Source organism: Sardina pilchardus, chromosome 8, assembly GCF_963854185.1.
Source record: "Sardina pilchardus chromosome 8, fSarPil1.1, whole genome shotgun sequence".
Lineage (NCBI taxonomy): Eukaryota > Metazoa > Chordata > Actinopteri > Clupeiformes > Clupeidae > Sardina > Sardina pilchardus.
Window position 1 is genome coordinate 21,702,919 of NC_085001.1, and position 18,720 is coordinate 21,721,638.

At 42.0% G+C, this 18,720-nt stretch overlaps 1 protein-coding gene across 4 annotated transcripts; it reads right to left on the bottom strand.

The window, feature by feature from the left end:
- Positions 1-3,919: 3,919 nt before the first annotated feature.
- isl1a (ISL LIM homeobox 1a) lies at positions 3,920-10,431 on the bottom strand. Of its 4 annotated transcripts, none has more exons than XM_062544059.1 (6): positions 10,304-10,431; positions 9,444-9,633; positions 8,296-8,555; positions 5,901-6,184; positions 5,306-5,473; positions 3,920-5,110 (listed from the first exon to the last, which is right to left on the bottom strand). In XM_062544059.1, the coding sequence occupies exons 1-6, from the start codon at positions 10,329-10,331 to the stop codon at positions 4,994-4,996; spliced, it is 1,047 nt and encodes a 348-aa protein (XP_062400043.1). In that variant the 5' UTR covers positions 10,332-10,431; the 3' UTR covers positions 3,920-4,993. The 4 variants fall into 4 exon arrangements, with proteins under 4 accessions (XP_062400043.1, XP_062400041.1, XP_062400042.1 ...); XM_062544057.1 differs by having other exon boundaries at positions 5,306-5,494; XM_062544058.1 differs by having other exon boundaries at positions 5,901-6,187.
- Between the last annotated feature and the right edge of the window lie 8,289 nt (positions 10,432-18,720).

Genomic DNA, 18,720 nt, shown 5'->3' on the forward strand with positions numbered 1-18,720 from the left:
CTTTTTAATATTATTTTCTATCAGTTCAGCAATAATCATTTTATTGAGTATTTATTTGAGCTATGCTGATATACTGCCAGCACACAAAAATACAGATGAATGAGAATTGCGCTTTTGACTTCGGTTAGATAAAACTGTTTTGATTTCATGAACTTTCAGAACTGTGTTATTTTGTGCCTGTTACATAATTGAGGGGTGGAAAAAATGAGATAACGGTTCATAGTATTTACTGAGAGGACTCAGAAAAAACTAAATCCAGAAAAAAATAAATCCAGTAAAATAAATCCATCGGTGACCTAATTATGCCAGGTAAGGCACTGCCTTTTCCTGCCGGTTGGGTAAATAGGAAGATGCCGTCCAAGCAGGGTAGCAGCGGTTGGGTTGTTCTTACACCCCAGTGTTGTGGTTCAGGAGCCAGGGACCTGCTCCAAAGGGGGGGTGGGAGTGGGGGCAGCACAACATTCTGTCCCCTTTCCTGCAGCCTCACAATGCAATCGGGTGTCATCCAGGAGCCCACGATTGTTAGGCTGAGCCTCCTCGAGGTACAGTAGCCCTTTTGTTTGGTCCAGCCATGGAGCTGAATACGGTCACCGAGCTAGACAGACCCGAGTGGTATTCTGTTGAGACTTTTTGTCCTGCTTGCAGCAGCCCCCCACCCCCCCGACAACCCCACAGACACACACACGCACACATGCGCACAGACACACACACACACACACACACACACACACACACACACACAAACGCACACACCATCCCTTTCCCCCTGTGGCTCACACAAGGGAAGAATAAAAAAAGAGGCACTTTCGGGGAGGGGGACTGACTTGGGCATACTCACAGTGTCACTTGGTGTGTGGCTCAACAAATTAGCCTGACAGAGACGTATAAGGAGGATTGGTCATAAAAAAAAAAAAAAGATGCATCCAATGATGGCCTCACGCTCTCTCTCTCTCTCTCTCAGTCCACGTGTAATGTCAGCCAACACAATGGTCACCTGCATCATGTACTTAGGCCAAGAGAAGCAGACACAAGCGCTCAAGTGTTATGACATTCAGACGCAGGCCAAGGATTCATTCGCTAACAGATATTTCACTGGTCTCTCAACTCATCCTCTTTAACTGCCTCTCGCCAATTTACTTCACGAACCGGCAGATGCACATCGAAAACAAACAAAGAAGTGGGAAATCTAATCAAAAAGCTACACAGCTTTAGCTGGTTTAGATGCTTTATTATTTCTGTGGCCTCGGAGCCTTGGTGCCTGTTTCACCTCCTAGAGGTTTGTGTGATTGAGTAGCATCACATTGTGCAATGAAGCACAGTTCCAGCGAAGTGACCCGACTGTCAGAGACAGTGTCAGGAGTCACGACTCGCCATTTAGGTCCCCCAGCCTCGCCTCTCTCCGCCTCGGCGTCGAAATAAAAAATATGCCGGCCCTCGCAATCCCAGAGGTGGCCCTATAGACCCAGCATTGCCGCTGTGCGATCAAGTATCCTCCAAGAGCTGTCAAATGTCGGTCAAGATACACAACGCACAAGATAGTCCCCTGCATGGTCTTCCACCATTTGTGTCATGTTAATAAAGTACTCCCCCCCCCCCCCCCCCTTCCCTCATTGGTTCAGTCACGGCCTGTTCTGCTGCTGTTTTGTTAGCAGTTGATGAGATGAGGCTGTCAGTCATCGGCGGTTTCTCTGTGAGGTCACCTCAGATGACATCAGGATTATAGTCATTGTGTTGCTCTCTTACGGTCGTCATTCCTGGAAGAATTCATCGCTAAACATGTGTTAGGCGACTGGGCAAAACATGCCACTAGGATGTGATCAAATTGGACTGGTTCTGAGACGCCAAGTAAATTCTCATTTAACACCACATCTCTTTTTTTAAGAGGATTTGAATGACACAGCAAACCAGGAGCTGTTGCACAATCGGTTCACAGGTGGCTATCAAAACTAGCCATGAATAGTCACAGTTAGCCATGAATAGTCACAGCATGCCCAAATACCTACTTCATAAGATGTTTGAAGAATTTGTACAGATGTTTTCTCTTTTTTTTCCCGCAATTGTTCCTTGTTGTTGTTTTTCCCCCCCTCTATTTGGAAGGCTTTTTCCACATTCGCTTCACCCTCTCCTTCCTTTCTGTTTAAAGAGGACACTGTGTCGCAAGATGGAGGTCCAGACAGTAACAGACTTTGTGAAAGATGGTGGCTCTGGTCAGACGAAGCCCCAGCAGATCCTCACCAGACCAGAGCCAGAGCCAGAGCCAGGGCACGTGTGTCAGATTTGTGATTGACACATCATCAAGCTACTCTTCATCATCACACAGTTGCAGTTTTTACACGTTCCTGCAATTTAGAATAAACGTGATAAAATAACAAGGAGATTAACAAGGGCCAAATCGTATGAAGATGGGACAAATTGTGTTTCCTGTGTCCCGTGCCTATTTGTTAATGCCAGATTAGGGAATATAGGACTGAGAGGCCGCAGCTTTCAAAAGCCTACTGACAGAGGACTCTTTAGACATACCTCATCCACTGAATGAACAATGAAAGCTCTGATCTGTATCATCATAGTCTGGGTAAACTATTCAAAATGTTAGGTGAAACTTCAAACATGTTTGCAGCAATATTCATGTCCTCAATCAATGTTGTGTTTTGGTGCGTGGATGGATGGTGTTAATATTTGAGGGCAAAACATATCTTGGTGTAAATTCTTTGCATACAAATTGCCTTTGTAATAATTGGATTGAAATTCTAGCAAATAAAGGCATGGCCGCCAATTGTGCTGTCGGATTAGGCTACATTCAATATGTCGGAAGATGGTGGCCAATTTGACCGATAACCGTCAGGCCTAAATTTCAGTTAAAAAATAAAGGATATCTTTCAGCTGTTGGCTATGAGAATTACAGATGGCATTTAAGGTGAGGCATCCATTCGTTTGGAGATGACGCCGTCTTTCATTAACTTACTGCAACTGGCAGAATATTTCAGGAAAATGCATTTGGTAAAAAACAACATAAGCAAAAGCAACATTAAGATGACTTTGCACATATTTTTGTCCAAGTGATTCTATTGAATGCCTCACACCTTTTGTTTTCACGATTCAAAACTAATAAGAAATGGCCACATATCTAGACGTGTCCATACCCTTCATTAGGCGATAACATTTACATTTGCGTCCTTAAAAAACTGAATTGTATCACCGATCAAATAAACTTGCTTCTAATCCGTCTAATCTAAGTTTATGTTCTGGAGTGCATACAACAATTTCTCCTCTGGGCTGTGTGTGTGTGTGTGTGTGTGTGTGTGTGTGTGTGTGTGCATGCTCGCGCGTGCAAGCGCACGTGTGTGTGTGTGTGTGTGTGTGTGTGTGTGTGTGTGTGTGTGTGTGTGTGTGTGTGTGTGTGTGTGTGTGTGTGTGTGTGTGTGTGTGTGTGTGTGTGTGCGTGCGTGCGTGCGTGTGTGTGTGTGTGTGTGTGTGTGTGTAATCTGGCACCTTTGTTGGGATTTGAGTGAGTGCTCAGTTGTGAATGCATGCGATTCTTGAAAGATGGCTTGGATGTTTCTCTTAACGTTTTGCGTGCCGTGGATATTGAGGAAATTGGCTCAACAAACCCGAAACTGACTGGATGTTTAGAAATGGCATGAATTCAAATTATAATACAGCCACAACACCGTAACCCATATTAGTCTATACTTGCTTTGTGCTGATCTTCCGTTATAGGCTACATCTATCTGCCAACAACCAATTGACAGAATGCTGTAGGCTACTCAAAATAAATATTTTTAAAATGTTAAAAAGGTTCACTTTAACTGTTACTTTAGCTGTCAAATGATTATTACTATACATTATAAAATGAAAATGGATCGTCGCATATTATACATGGACGCATTACTTACAGTACGTCAAACTTTTATTACTGAAATTTTCCTGATATAGTTCTACATATGGCGTTATTTTACATCATGTAATCAAACGACAGGACACATCAAGTCTGACTGACAATTCAGAGTCCACAATAGCATAATCTGTTTTACTCCTTTTTACTTCAGCAAAGAAAGGTACACAAAAAGTGGCAGGTCTTCCGACAATAAATAATAAATTATTATCATTATTATTTTGTAATACAGGAACAAACAAAAAGTAACCATTTTCCAGGGCTAATCAATGGTTATAACTTATGACTATACACATCTTTGGGAAAGAAAAAAATGTTCTTGGACGGACACAAACACATAAAATTCCCACCAAGCTCGTGGCAAAATAGAGGTATACCTTGTTGCAATGCTTTAGTACTTGGGCTTCAAATGAGACCATGTAACCAAAAATATTAAACAAAACAAATCTGGGGAAAGCTGTAGACCTCTCTGCCTATCCTTCCAAATGCCATAGGCTAATTGCGGCCTTGTCTCGCTCCAAGCTGCAATAGAGTAGAACCAACAGTCTCTTGGTGGTGATGTTGTAGGCACGTGCAGCCGCGTTAGCTGCATCGGCCTACACATGGGTGTGAAAAAAATCGTCTTTCGCAGTATGTCACAGAGATCCACCCATAGTAAAAAAAAATGATATAGTGTAGGTATTTTTTGGCAAACCTGTCGTAAACCTCTGTTCCAATCAACAACCCTCCGCACCAGGGAGGTGATGTAGTGGAACTTCCCATGCTGCTTGAAGCGCAAGGACGGTACGACTTTAATCTTGCATCTGGTACACACCAGTAATTCTGTTTACCAGGTGAATCTTCTGAACGCTAAATCATCTCACACAGTATTTTTGCAACGCTCGGCAGGTGCACTCGTGTCTCTCTTGTCTCGTGGATCCGAGCGCCTTAAATCCCATGATTGTCTTCACAGTGTATTAATGCAACCGGTTGGGTTGTTCATACAAAGCGGCCTGGTCGCAGTTCTTGAGGATGGTCGTGGCGGATGATGTTCACTCCTCAGATGGACAAGTCCCTCCTCGACTTCGCGAAGTGTTAGAAAGAGGAGCGCATCCATGTGTCCTAGGCCTCTATGGGACTCGCCACCATACTGTTGGGAGTGTCAGGCAGCTGTGAGGACATGGAGGCCACCTCGCTCCCTGTCGAGTTCGAGCCTGGTCCTCCTTCCGAGAAATTTACCTAAAAGATAACATGTACAATTAGTATTAGTATTATTATTGTTATTATCATAATTATAATTATTATTATTATAAATATTATTATTTATTATTAGCATTATGATTAGTATTGTTGTTGTTGTTGTTGTTGTTCCACGTATTATTACGGCAGGTTGTTTAGCCTATTTGGCTTCTTGTAAGCGTTCTTGGCACTCACCAGTTGCTGAAATGCTGGCTGGTCGATTTCACTCTGCAGCGCGAAGTCACTGAGGACTTTCCAAGGCGCCTGGTAACTTTGCACCTCCACCTGGTTTGCCTGTAAACCTCCATCATGTCTCTCTGGACTGGTGGCCACCATGGGAGTCCCCGTCATCCCCTGGATATTCTGCATATAGTCCCAGATAAACTAGTTGTCAGATATGGAAATTAACGGATATATTTCAAATCACATGTCTGAGACACACATTTTTATTTGATATTATTTACTTTTTAGTGAATAAGTGATACAATCTCGAAATATGTGCTCTTCAAACTGTGTGTGTGTGTGTGTGTGTGTGTGTGTGTGTGTGTGTGTGCGCGCGCGCGCGCGCGCGCGCGTGTGTGGGGCTATGTGCGTGCGTGCGTATGTACATGCGTGTGTGTGTTTAAGTGAGAAGAGAGTGTAGTCCTGCAGAATGCAGTAGCCTATATATCGCATGCAGATTTATCTTAAACACAGCGGCTTATCAGCCGTTATATTTTATGCTTTCATGCACACATGCAACCTATTCCGTTGTACCAGCTGCATGGATTTTCTTTTACAGCCTACTCACCGTTTTGTCATTGGGAGCTTGCTGTTGGAGCTGTTTCATAAGGATGCTCCTCTTTTTGTCCTTGCATCGCTTGTTTTGAAACCATACTCGGATGACCCGGGGGCTGAGGCCTGTCATCTCCACCAACTGTTCCTTCATTAGTGCATCGGGCCTGGGGTTGGCGTTGTAGCAGGTCCGCAGCGTGTGAAGCTGCTTCTCGTTTAGCACTGTTCGGACGCGCGTTGTCTTCTCCGGCTGTTTGTGGACGTGGGGCCGAAGCGCTGGTTGTCTGGCAGAAATGGGCTCTGCTGTAAGTAAGACAGAATGGGTAAATAAACATGCCTCTTCCATGCTGGTCCAGCTCCGGCTTGCTTCTTGTTGGCCTATCATTTGCGTTGTCATGACATGATCCAGAGGTTGGGAGATAAACTTATTTATGGAATACATGTTTTGTTAAATGTCCCGACGATTCATTCAAACGGGAATACAACTCGAATAGTGAAGCATGCGAATACTGTGATATTTGTATAAGCATATGTGATATTTATGGTCGTGCGCCTGGAGGTCCCGTTCAAAAAGTCAATGCACGGACGCTGTTCCACGTGCAGTGCTGTTTGGTCGGGCCGGGGATTCTGTGGGCACGCAGTTCAAGAGGTGACGTAGGCTATCCCTGTTCCCTCCTCACTAATAGTCTCGGAACTGGCCAATTAGCAGACCTTATGGGTTAGCTTTACCTCCCAGTGGTTACATAAGTCTTGTGCAAAACGCTGTACAACAGTGCACGTTATTTCACCAAAACCCCGAAACTGACTCAGCCATTTTTTACCTTACAGCACTAAGCGTGGGCTAAAACATGCAGAATAAAACAGCAGCGCACACTCCTATGGCCTTGGCGAATGTCTATAGGCTACACAATACCATACGAATGCAAAGAGTAAATGAGGATTGGAGATTGGGAGCATGCGTTGCCCTCATAATTTCACCTCTTAAATCATATTTTGGACACCAGAGCAGGACTTTTGGTGTATAAAGTATTGGTTGACCCCGTAAGCATTTATTCAATTCATCTCTGCGCCTTAGGCTATACAATATATCGTTTTTTCTGGCCTCTTTTACAAAAATAGAAAGGAAACTATTTATTCAACATATATCTATAACATATAAATTACTTTGGACAATGTTCCTATCATTCTGGATGCTGTGAATGTAGGCAGGCTATGTCCTATCAGGTACCGAAGCCATACTCCCTCTTAAGACCGATCTGGGGAGCAGGGTATGCTGTACGGGAGTGGAGGCTTGAGGTCTGTTTCCAAATGCAAATTAAAATCACGAGATTCGCAACTGAGATTTGATTTCTCTAGACCGATAAAAGTCGTCTTTAAAAAATATTCAAATAGAATTAGGTTAACAGACCACCCGAGGTTGCTACTGGTTTCTGTGTCATACTAATTTATGTGTCATTCTGCAGTCATTTAGTTCTAGGGTGAACAGAGAGCCGTCTGAAAATATGTAATTGACAACTAATATAATGCATAACTGTGACGGTGTGCTTGCAGACGATTGGGATTTTTCGTGAAGCACACATTTTTGTAGGATATCATTAATTCCATACTTTTTTCTAGTCATCACGCTGCCCTTAGATAATTACATAGTTATGGGTCACAAAAGCTAAATGCAAGGACCAATTCTTGCGCATAACAGATCCGCATTTGCATTTGCATTGCATTTCTCTACTGTAAAACATGTAGAGAGCTTTTTCAAGGAAACCACGGCAGGTGGGTTAATCCGAAGAGAAAGACCCCTCTATGTGAGTTTTAAAAACGTTATAAATAAATAACAGAGCACACACCAAAGCCTTCTAACTCTCTCTGTCTGTGAGATGAGACGAAAATTCCAGTTTCTAAAATGTACACACATTAGTTAGCACAGAGTATGCTCTCATGTACAAATGAACTATCGAGCGATTCGCAAAGCTAACATGTTCATTCATGAAATATTTTGTATAACTGTGATGACGATACCATTGGCCGGTGACCAATATACAGTATGCACATGTAAGCTTATCTCTCTCTCTCTTGATGTTAATATTGTGCGTCAGTGCCGGAACAGTATACAGAAAACAAGGGCGACTTTGTAATAGAGCACTTAACCTCATTGCAAAAGCCATCACTTTGTTCCATTGTCAAGCCTGTCACAAATGTACTTGTCCATCAGCGTAAAACAAATTCAAAATGTAAAGAGATTTTCTCATGTTTCACAACCAAAAGAGAGCCAAATGGTTGTACCATCAACCACCAGACCTATTTGACATCCGATGGATTTAACTTTAGAATAAATAATCTTGTTTGTTATCGTTCAAATGTTGATATACAGCCTGCCAGCAAACATTTCACAAGATTAGAAATGACAAACCTACCTGCCATTTGTAAGGGTCTTGCCGGATGCAATGGGCTTAGGGGGTCTCCAGCGCCCAGGGTGGCTCGTTCCACCACGTCGTGATCGGCCCGGCAAAACAGGCCATCCTCCCTAAGAGCAAACTCGTCCCCGGGGATGAGCTGCCGGCTGCAGGCCACACATCGGAAACACTCAATATGATACACCTTCGAGCGTGCTCTCATGACAAAGTCGTTCTTGCTGAAGCCGATGTTGCATTTTGCGCATTTTATTCCATATAATCTGTGGAGAAAAGGACAGGACAAGTTTTACATTTTGAAATGTATTGCAAATTCACATTTACTAGATTGAAATCTGACAGGCTGAGTTAATTTTATAACAGAAAGCAAAGTAAAACCGACAAAGTGGGTCATAATTGTTGAATTTGGGAATCAGAAGGACAAAAAGAATGATAAAGACCTTTATTAGTCTGCTTAAATGTAGACTGAAGACCACACCAGAACATACAGATACAGGACTAGACTAAACTTACTGTAGGCCTGAAGTTTTTCATCTGTGTTATGTGTATTGTAGAGCAATTATTATTATTATTATAATAATAAGAATTATTATTATTATTATTATTATTACTACTACTACTATTATTATTGTCATTGTTATTATTATTATTATTATTATTATTATTTTATGTATTATTGGTATCATCATCATTATTATTATCATCATCATTAACATCATGAGTATACATATCACTTATTGATTTCCCTTTACTTGCACACAGTGTATTGTCATCCAGTGTGAGCGTCTTGCTTTCAGTAGGATATAAACGAATATAATGTGATCAGTGGACTACACTAGATCTGTACCGATAGCAGCTTTGACATCAGCTTTAATTTTAAAAGGCTATTTGATCCAAGTATTGGATTGCGATACATATATGAGAAGAACCACCGTGAGCTGCAACTTAATTGGAACGTAACTTAATTACTGACAATTAATAGACAAAATGGTCAGAGATTAATCCAAATACTCCAACATATTGCCGTTTCTCTTGCATTCTTGTATGATATATTGTAACATCTTCATTCTATAGTAGATATACATCATATAGGTAATATATATCTAACAATTAAATCATGTAAATAACAAACAAAATGTGCTTTAGCCTACCTGATATAGTCCCTTTTACAGTATGTTTTCCCATCTCTGACGAAGCAAGTGCAAGACTCATCCAAATACTGGTTGCATTCAGCGCACTTCAAACATGCTGCATGCCATTCCAGGTCGGGGGATACTCGCAAAATGTATTGGTCGTGAATTTGATTCCCACATCCAACGCACAATGAAATTAATCGTTTTTCTGTTGGAGAAACAAGAAGAGGAAAAATAGTTAGCCAAAATTAGCAGTAGGTAGCATTACAAGAAAAGGAAAATAACTATTTTGATATTTTCTGAAGTCAAGTAAATCGTAGTATTTCAAAAGAATTGCCCTTTGTCAACAACTATGTGAATACTGTGTAGTGTAAAGCTATTTGATATTTCAGATACGGGTATTATGCTTCTCAAAATGCAAGTGTTCTCATAAGGACACACCGTAGCCTAAGCAGTGCATGCATAGGCTAGTGATACACTAATGTAATCTATTGCAATAACTGGTATTTACTATCACCAATCACAATCAACTAAATTTACACTATCATTATTATTATTATTATTATTTGTATTATTATTATTATTATTATTATTATTATTATATTGATATGGTCCAATCGCTAATGTATAGTCGGCTAAAATAACCTATCCTAAAACCTGGGACCGAACTTTGGCCTGGGCTTCTTGGTCTACTTATTTATATATTTATTTAAATGAAAATGTGTCACTTTCTAGCTGCTTCAGCGTTTTTCGTAAATCAGGCTATATGATCTCAGAATAACTACCAATATTGCATCAAGGAAGTTTGCCATGGTATGAAAGCAATACGGGCATTTCCTTTGACATTCTTTCAAAACATTAATATAATTAGCACTTACTTTTCGGCGGATCCCCCATGTCTCCCATGTCAAGAAAGTAAGGCGGTGTTAGGTCCACTTTCAAATCGAGGTGGGAGCACTTAGTAACCGGGTGTTTTAGTCGGAATTGTGGGTGAGAGTCCGGTGAACTGTCGATCGTCCCCGAATGCTGTGCTCCTCGATTGGGACAGGGGTGTGTGTTTGAGCTCCGATGCCTGGTCACAGCATTGATGGGCCACTCTCTCTCTCTCTCTCTCTCTCTCTCTCTCTCTCTCTCTCCCTCCCTCTCTCTGTATCTTTCTGTCTGTCTCTCTCTCTCTCTCTCCCTTTCTTTCTTTCTCTTAGCTTCAGCTTTACTCTTTGGCCATTGGGCTGACGTAGCGTCCTTCATTGTAAGCTGATTGGTTCTGAAGACACGAGCAGCTGTTCCTATTATCGTAGCGCAGACCCCTAGGACCCTGCCATAACAGCGCCTCAGGATTCAAGGCATTATTTCTGAGTTTTTGCACCAGTATGCCTTTATTATGTTCACGTGACAATAGAGTTTACTTGCCTCAAACCATTTGAACGCAAGGCCATGTTACATTCCTCAAGCATAAGCCACTGGAGATAGTCTAGTATAATTCCTAGGGCGCCTTATGAATTAATACGAGAGAAGTTATACATAGGTCCCTTCAAATATGTATTTCAATAGATTTTTATTAAGAAATATATTTGTATTGTGAAATTTAACCGCGTTGACTCAACAGTAATGGTTACGTCACTGCCTATGTCAAAATCATTGTTAATAGGCTAATGGAAATGTAATATTTTGCTATTTCAAGTGAGAGGTCTGTAGTTGTCAAATAACACATATCCAGAAAGAAACATGGAGGCCTACAACATGTGAAATTGACCATGGAACACCTTTTGGGTGGTGCAAATTACTTTGTTTCCTTTTTGCTCTGAGTGCATGTTTCCTGTATGTTATGTTTTTTTTTTTTTTACGCACACAAACGCGGAGGTCTACAACAAGACAGCGGCGTAAAGGCCAATCGGTGGCACGAGACTCTGCACCAGGATTTTCCTAAAGCAAAACGCAATTACAGAACATAATTGCAGATAATGATGGACTTAAACGCTGTGAGACACGTGGTATAATCTCCAGAGTAAGGTGAATGTGGTTCTGTTAAAATAATAATACGCAACAGCGCACTCGCAATAAAATAAAACATAGTTTGTCAATATTTCAAATAATTTATTATATGAAGTAGATAAATTGTCTGCTTATTCAGAAATTAGCCTTGATTTGTTTTTGTTTTTATTGTTACATGTATTAGGATATTTCATTTGAATTACGCAAAAGTACATGCATTTATCATCTAAAGTTTCGCTGACCAAACACTATGTTGATGTTGGTTATATAGCCGAGCAACATTAGGCCTATCCCTCCAAAAGCCTAATAGCTACTTCTTGTTCACAATAACAACAGCCAATGCACTTGGTAGAGGCTTGGTTTGAGCTCGACATGCACGAGGACTATGCAAAGCAACTGGAGATAGGTTGCCATAATACACGCAAACGCGCCCTCTTGCGTTCAAAAACCTGGCCTCATTTGTCATAACCTTAATCGGGTACACAAAGGCTTCTGTCGAGAGACCCCGACATCCATTTGACAGTAATTGTTAACTCTGGAATAATTGTTGCTTTAGTATAACTTCATTATATTCATGCAAATGAAGTGGAAAGAATGAAATAGCCTCTAGATGTGTAATTATCAATTGTGCGTTTGCATCGGGTGATTATACTTACATTATTGCATTGCTACTGGGTGTTAGGCATTGTCACAGGTTACTGTAAAATAATAATGAAAAAACAAGCATTTTACCTTTTCTTTAAATGGCAAAATAAACATGTAGTGGGTGGGTAGGGCATCACATTACTGTTTTTAAAATTGTTGATGTGAATTACTCTGTTTTGGATTATTTGGTGAATGAAAAAAGGGTAAATATACCAGGAAATAACAGAATGTGGCTTACACATGACATGCCACATCACATGTTGCATATCAGACCTCTGATTTATCGGCAACATTAGAACATTCAAATGCCTCTCTGTATTTATAATAAACAAAATAGGAACATAACAAGACAGATTTACCAACATAAGTATTGTTGAATATTATTCAACACTTCAAATAATAAAAGTATAACAGTATGCTTTGCCTGTATTTATTTAGTTGACATTCACAGTGTTTTGACAGATGTTTTTATCCAAAGCAGCTAACTGAACTCCAACAACCAAGCCACAGCTATGATGACCCGTCGAGATTAGGTGGAACAGTGGAACAACAACTGATGTTTCATATGGACAGCATCAATAACACACAGCACATTTGCCTATAACGGTTAGCCAAATCCATGGCAGTGTAAGGTGTCACTGAAGCATTCCATGAACCACTGGTGGAAACGAGTGTCTGGATGATGGATGGATTTATACTGCTTACTGCTCATGCACTCCGTGTGCTCTAGTGAGACCACCATAATTCATATGAGTGTGATCCATCTCATGAAGCTTTCACGGTAGGCCAACACACCAGGCTAACCAAACCAGCAGACTTAAAGACTGTGAAGAAGAAGGGAATGAATATGAAGTTCTATTTTCAAAAAACAGGTCTATGATAACTCCCAAATGTTTTTTTGTTTGTTTGTTTATTATTGCAAGTGAAAATTTCCTCTATCTAGAATTCCCATTATAGAAATAAATGATGGACAGTCATGCAAAGTAATATTTGACCGGAAGGAAAAAATACACTCATGACAAACAAAGAGACGGATCGACTGAAACAAGTACATCCAGTGCCTAACCTGCAAATGACTCGTACGCAGTAAATGACCAGACGAACAAAGGAGACGGTGAATCTTAATGAAGCCGGAATCAATAGGAAGCAGAGCGGTCCAGCCCGCCTGATAGAGAGCTGAATCATCAGGTCCAGGGACTAGCAGTGTCTAGTGCGGGAAGGCCTCGGCATAACCATACACGGGGGGCTGTGGGAAGCCCCGACACGCTCTGTGTGCTTGTGTGTTATTAGTTGATTAGAGCGAATGAGAAGAGGAGTGGAGCGGAGAAGAGAAGAGAAGAGAAGAGAAGAGAAGAGAAGAGAAGAGAGGAGAGCTGTGATCTGTGAGCCGTGAGCCAAGAGGCACGGAGCTCCACTCTTGGACATGTGGCTGTGGAGATTAAGAGGAACCAGGGAATTCTGGACGGCAAGCATTCCACAGAAATCCACATGAGAACAAATGTCTCTCCTCCATGACCTTATTTCATGTTCCTTAGCAATAATGCATGGGCATGTATGTTTAATTCACCATGTTGTGCTTGAATAGGGGTGAATTTTAGTGGGGCAGCAGCAGCGACTGTCAACTGTTTACTAATAATTAATTCAGCTGTTTGCAGACGTAGTGCACAGATATACAGATAATAAATAAGGAAAAACATCTACAGGGAGTATAGCTGTGGTAGGTGTTATCAGGTCAATTATATATTTTTTCAGAAATCAAATCAACATATAAATACTATGACATTTTAGTTCAACACTGAGCCACTCCATATTTAAGCACTGTATATTAGATGTACATATATGTTTATATCAAGTCCTTTTATCAATAATGGCCATAAGCTATTGTCTGATTGTTTTCTCAAAGAGACACTGTCATCTGAGATGTGCTGGTCGACCAGCAGTTCCTTTGGATATATTTAAGTGGTTATCTTGTCTGAGGAGCAGTGCAGGGCCTCAGGATGTGACATATACCACCACACCTGCATCAGCATCTTCTGGGCCATCACTCACAGGGAAGGAGACGGAGACGCAGACGGGGACACGGACAGTGACAGTGACAGTGACAGTGACAGTGGAGTCTCCGCCGACGCCGTCGTAAATATTCCCCCTTCGCTGGCACGCAAGCGGCCGGAATTCTCCCACGGAGCTGTCGATGCCTAAATAGAGGCATTTAAATAGCCTCCCACTTGATTAGCCAGGCCAGGCTTACATATACGGCCGATCCCTTTTTAACACCTTGACAAACAGGCGCTGAGTGGACGGCCCTATTTTACACTAGCGTCCAGCTCATGTAGATCACAGGAGCTTTCTTTGGACACGGCCTCCGGCTGAGACCTCCTTTCGTCACCAGGGGATAAAAGACCCGCTCTCTCCACTCCGCTCCGCTCGGCTCCTCCCTTCAGCCTGCGTGGCGCACGTCCCAGCAGACCCTGTGCAATGCGACGCCCTCCCCTCGGCCGATTCTCCATGCGGAGTGACCGCCGCAGCAGCTACAGGCCTGGATTAGGAGGGGGGGAGGGAGGGAGGGAGGTTGTGGTGGTGGTGGTTACACAAATAAAAGAGACAGTGAGACAATGCAAGCCAGACTCAAATGTTCGAGTTCTTAAGCGGAACAATGGACTGAGGGATTATGCCTATTTGCTGTGCAGATTACAATGCCAATATTAGTCTCCTTTAGGGGATTTTGAGGTTCCTCTTTACTGTTGAACAATTGTATTGTAAACTGGTACTGGATACACAACGCAGACGGTCTAATACTTACAGTACCCTGTCCTTAAACATACATCCATTCACAAGCACTCGGCTATAGATACACAGGCACACAGACGCACACACACGCACACACACACACACACACACACACACACACACACACACACACACACACACACACACACACACACACACACACACACACACAAATACACACACACACACACACACACACATATTAAGTTTGCTTCCTTTCTACTGACATATGTCCATGATAGAGAAACAATGTAGGAAATACAAGCATGTCTAGTCTAGTCAAGTCAATTTTTGCCTTTTTTCGATCGTTAGAATTTGACACAGTTCTAGGTCTCGGCTCTTGTGATGATTCATCTTTTAAAACATACAATAGACGTTTGACTCAGATCTGAGGAATTCCCTGTTGTGCAGGATCCCATAGTAACCAAACTCAAGGAAAAAAAGGTCAAGACTCTTTCTATTTCAAGTCTGTCAAGACAGTAGTTTGAATCTAATTTTGTTTGCCTTCCCAGAGCCCCCTCACCCCATATTTGAATTAGAACATCTGCAGGCTTCAAATAGACTAATGCACTCACGCTGTATGCAGGACAGTTTAAAAAAAAAAAAAAAAAAAAAAAACCCAGAAAAATCAACCTTTTTCTACCATATTTTCATACACAGCATGTCTTTACATTACACTACCAAGACCTGGCATTAACCCCAATGGCGATTGATCTCCATCACAAGTTGGTGCTTGGCTGAACTTATAAATGTCATTGAGAGGGGAACGGAGGGACAAGCACTATTGACTGAGAGGCATCGGCCGATGTAAAGCCATTCAATAAGACGTTTCATGAAGTGAGCGGCATCAACGCTGCCCTGTGATTGGTTGCTTCACCACTGGCTGTTCGCGTTAGGTGTGTAATTACCCTAAGACCACAGCAAGGGATCTTGGGTCTCAGCATAAAGTCCACACCGAACGATTTAGAGCTGGACACAGTCCAGTGGCATAAAATAACTGGTATGGAAGAAAGATGAAAATAAAGAACACACATGGCAAACGAGAAAGAATGAGATAAATCCAGAGCATTCAAAATGTGTATTTTTATTTTATTCCCCCCCCCCCCCCCCTCCCCATCCCCTGCACTTAAATGGAATGAATGGAATGTAAAGTGGTACAATGCTGCCTACAGTGGTAGATACAGCACATGGCAAATTGCTCTACAGCTTAACGCTGATGGATGCCATCTCAGGCTAGGCTCCGGTCTGAAGGTCTCTGCTGCGGCAGAGTGGCTCTCTGGCCCAGTGCTGCTGTGTCTACGCGTGTCTACGAGTCCTGTGAAGCAACCGAATGCTGTGCCTCTGGATTCATCAGATGCGTTTGGATTCAGACCTCCTTCTCGACTCCCCTGGGCCTGCCAGAGACAACAGCCAGTTTTCATAATACAGGCAGGATCTGCTTAGCAGAGCACTGCTGAAGTCTTTTCAATCTAATCCAATGTGTGTGTGTGTGTGTGTGTGTGTGTGTGTGTGTGACAGAGAGTATGTGTATGTGTGTGCTGTACTGACATGTATGTCAGTACAAGAGTGCCCCTTCTTTTCAAACCACACTAACAGCACTTTGGCCTCTAAGCACCTTGTCCCAATCCAAGACTCCCTCAATAACAACGTCTCGATTGATAACAATTTGACACACATCAAGCCAAATCTTCTTATCTTCTTTTGTTTAGTTTTCTTAAAGCAAGATACAAAGACAGAGTTCTCAACATCTGAGCAGTAATATCTAATACCGTTCTTTCAGGCGGTTCTCCTTTGTGGTGTAATGGTGCTATCAACCATCAGTGGCCTTGTGCTGTTGTACGTCGTCCCAATGGAAGGTGCCTGAGAGGGCAGGGGCAGCAGAGCACGAGCTGAGCTAGGTGCACAGAAAAAGTTCTGCTATTGATTTCTGTTCCTCCAAACCACATGCAATCATACATCTTAGGTAAGACACATTGTGCAGTAGATAGGCCTACCTATCCCCCCCCCCCACACCCCGCTCGAAATTGAGAATACCGTTGGCTTCTATTCAGAGGGTTTATTTTCCTCCAGAGTCACAGACAAATAAAACATGAAAGTCCTATTTTTGGACCGATTGTTCAAGTTAAACAGCATCAAGCGCTACCTGCTGATTCACCGTCGGCGAGCGTGATGATGTGTTGGCCAGGCGTGCTAATCCAGATGGCTCTGGCTCCCCGAAGCCCTATTCCCTCTGCATGGCCAGGCTTGTGTCCACGCGTATGCGCTCTCCGCAGGTGCAGAGCGGCCGTGTTACACCACACCGCTGACTTGTTGTTGTTGTTGTCCATCTGCGTGTTTTTCACCTCCCAGCGCCAATTAAGATCACGGACCTGTTTGTTCGTTAATTAACCTTTGGAAGGCCGGGGGGTGAGAGTCAGGGGCTACAATTGTCCGGGATCAGTGGCCAATCAAGTTCAGCTGATTTAACACGAGGCATGAAGCGATGACTGGATGCAGGATTTTGGTGTTTTTCTCATTTTTTTTATTCACAAAAATGTATAGTGCATTAAGACATGTTAGGTGCTTATATACCTGAGTAAATCCTAGACGTATATGCATGCATAATATATATGATTATGAACATCTACATTAAAGGTAGAGTATGCACTACTGAACAATTTTAGAATTAGAACAATTTTATAAAAACAATCTGGTGGATGTCTCCTTATGACCCTTTAGTTGTCTTGTCAGTGTATTGACCCCTTCGTGGTTCACGTCACAAGAAAAATGTGAAAACTTTCCATCCCATTGAATTGTGTGTGTGTGTGTGTGAATTGACTGAAACATCAAGGAAACATCAAGGAAATGCCTACTTTTTACATGTACCGTATACACACACTGGGCTTGGCAACCAGATAGTCATATGGCGGGTCAATGAATCTCTGGCCCCTTGCTAACCTTGTCTACCCATTCTGTTATCAACTCAGGATCAGGCACACAATCACCATTACCTAAGACTGATTTATTAAGGCACAGTTCGCAATCCTGAGGTGACGATGGCGTTTGTGGTGCATACCTTGACAGCTCAACCGGCTGGTCTATTGGCTGCTCCATTGTTCTGACCCCATGCTGCATTGTGCACCCAACCTACATGTAGGCTCTGGATGTTTACAAACACTGAAGGGGTCTATACACTCATACATCTCTGATGTTCTGGCACAGTAAATGTGAAACGTCATAAACTGAGAGTCATAAATTGAGAAATTAGTAATTCCATCAACACATTAGATCAGGAGCACAGAAAAGAGGGGTGTAATTTCATTGGTTATTGACTTACATTATCAACTTGCGGATGTTCCCTTTAACCGAGTATAAAGAGCCATTCACACCAGGAATGGTAACCATATCGATAACTAACCATCACAATAAAAGTGTCCACACTGACCAACGAAAAAGTCTCTATGTGTTGATGAATGTGATGTCTAAAAAAAATGTAAGGATTTTTTATTGGCTGTCAGCTTTTCACTGTTCCCAAAATCTTTCTGAAAGTGATCCCCCACAATATCATTCATGTCGCTATAGTGTAGTTTGTGTGTGGACGTCGTCATTCATATTTGCTTGAACGATTTTTTTGCTGTTATCGTTACCATTCACACGTGAACGGCTCTTAAAACATTCAGCTAACAGACACTCTGTCAAAAAGAATTGATGCTAGTAATTTAGTACTTGATACTAAAGAAAATGAACATTTTTGTCATGTTTTTCTGGCTGAGTATTGCAGTGATTTAAGGAATTGCAGTGATTGCTGGATCCATTCAAAAAGTTTTGCTTTTCCAAATGGAAACGGATGAAACAGACGATTGGCATTGAAAATCGTTTCATTCAATCTAAC

Excerpts from the sequence above, each read along its gene's own strand:
- isl1a (XM_062544056.1), bottom strand. The coding sequence starts at position 10,331 with ATGGGAGACATGGGGGATCCGCCGAAAA. Across the intron at positions 8,556-9,443 it reads TGTAAAAGGGACTATATCAG|ATTATATGGAATAAAATGCG; the intron begins GTAGGCTAAAGC and ends TTTTCTCCACAG. Across the intron at positions 5,111-5,305 it reads AGCCAGCATTTCAGCAACTG|GTAAATTTCTCGGAAGGAGG; the intron begins GTGAGTGCCAAG and ends GTTATCTTTTAG.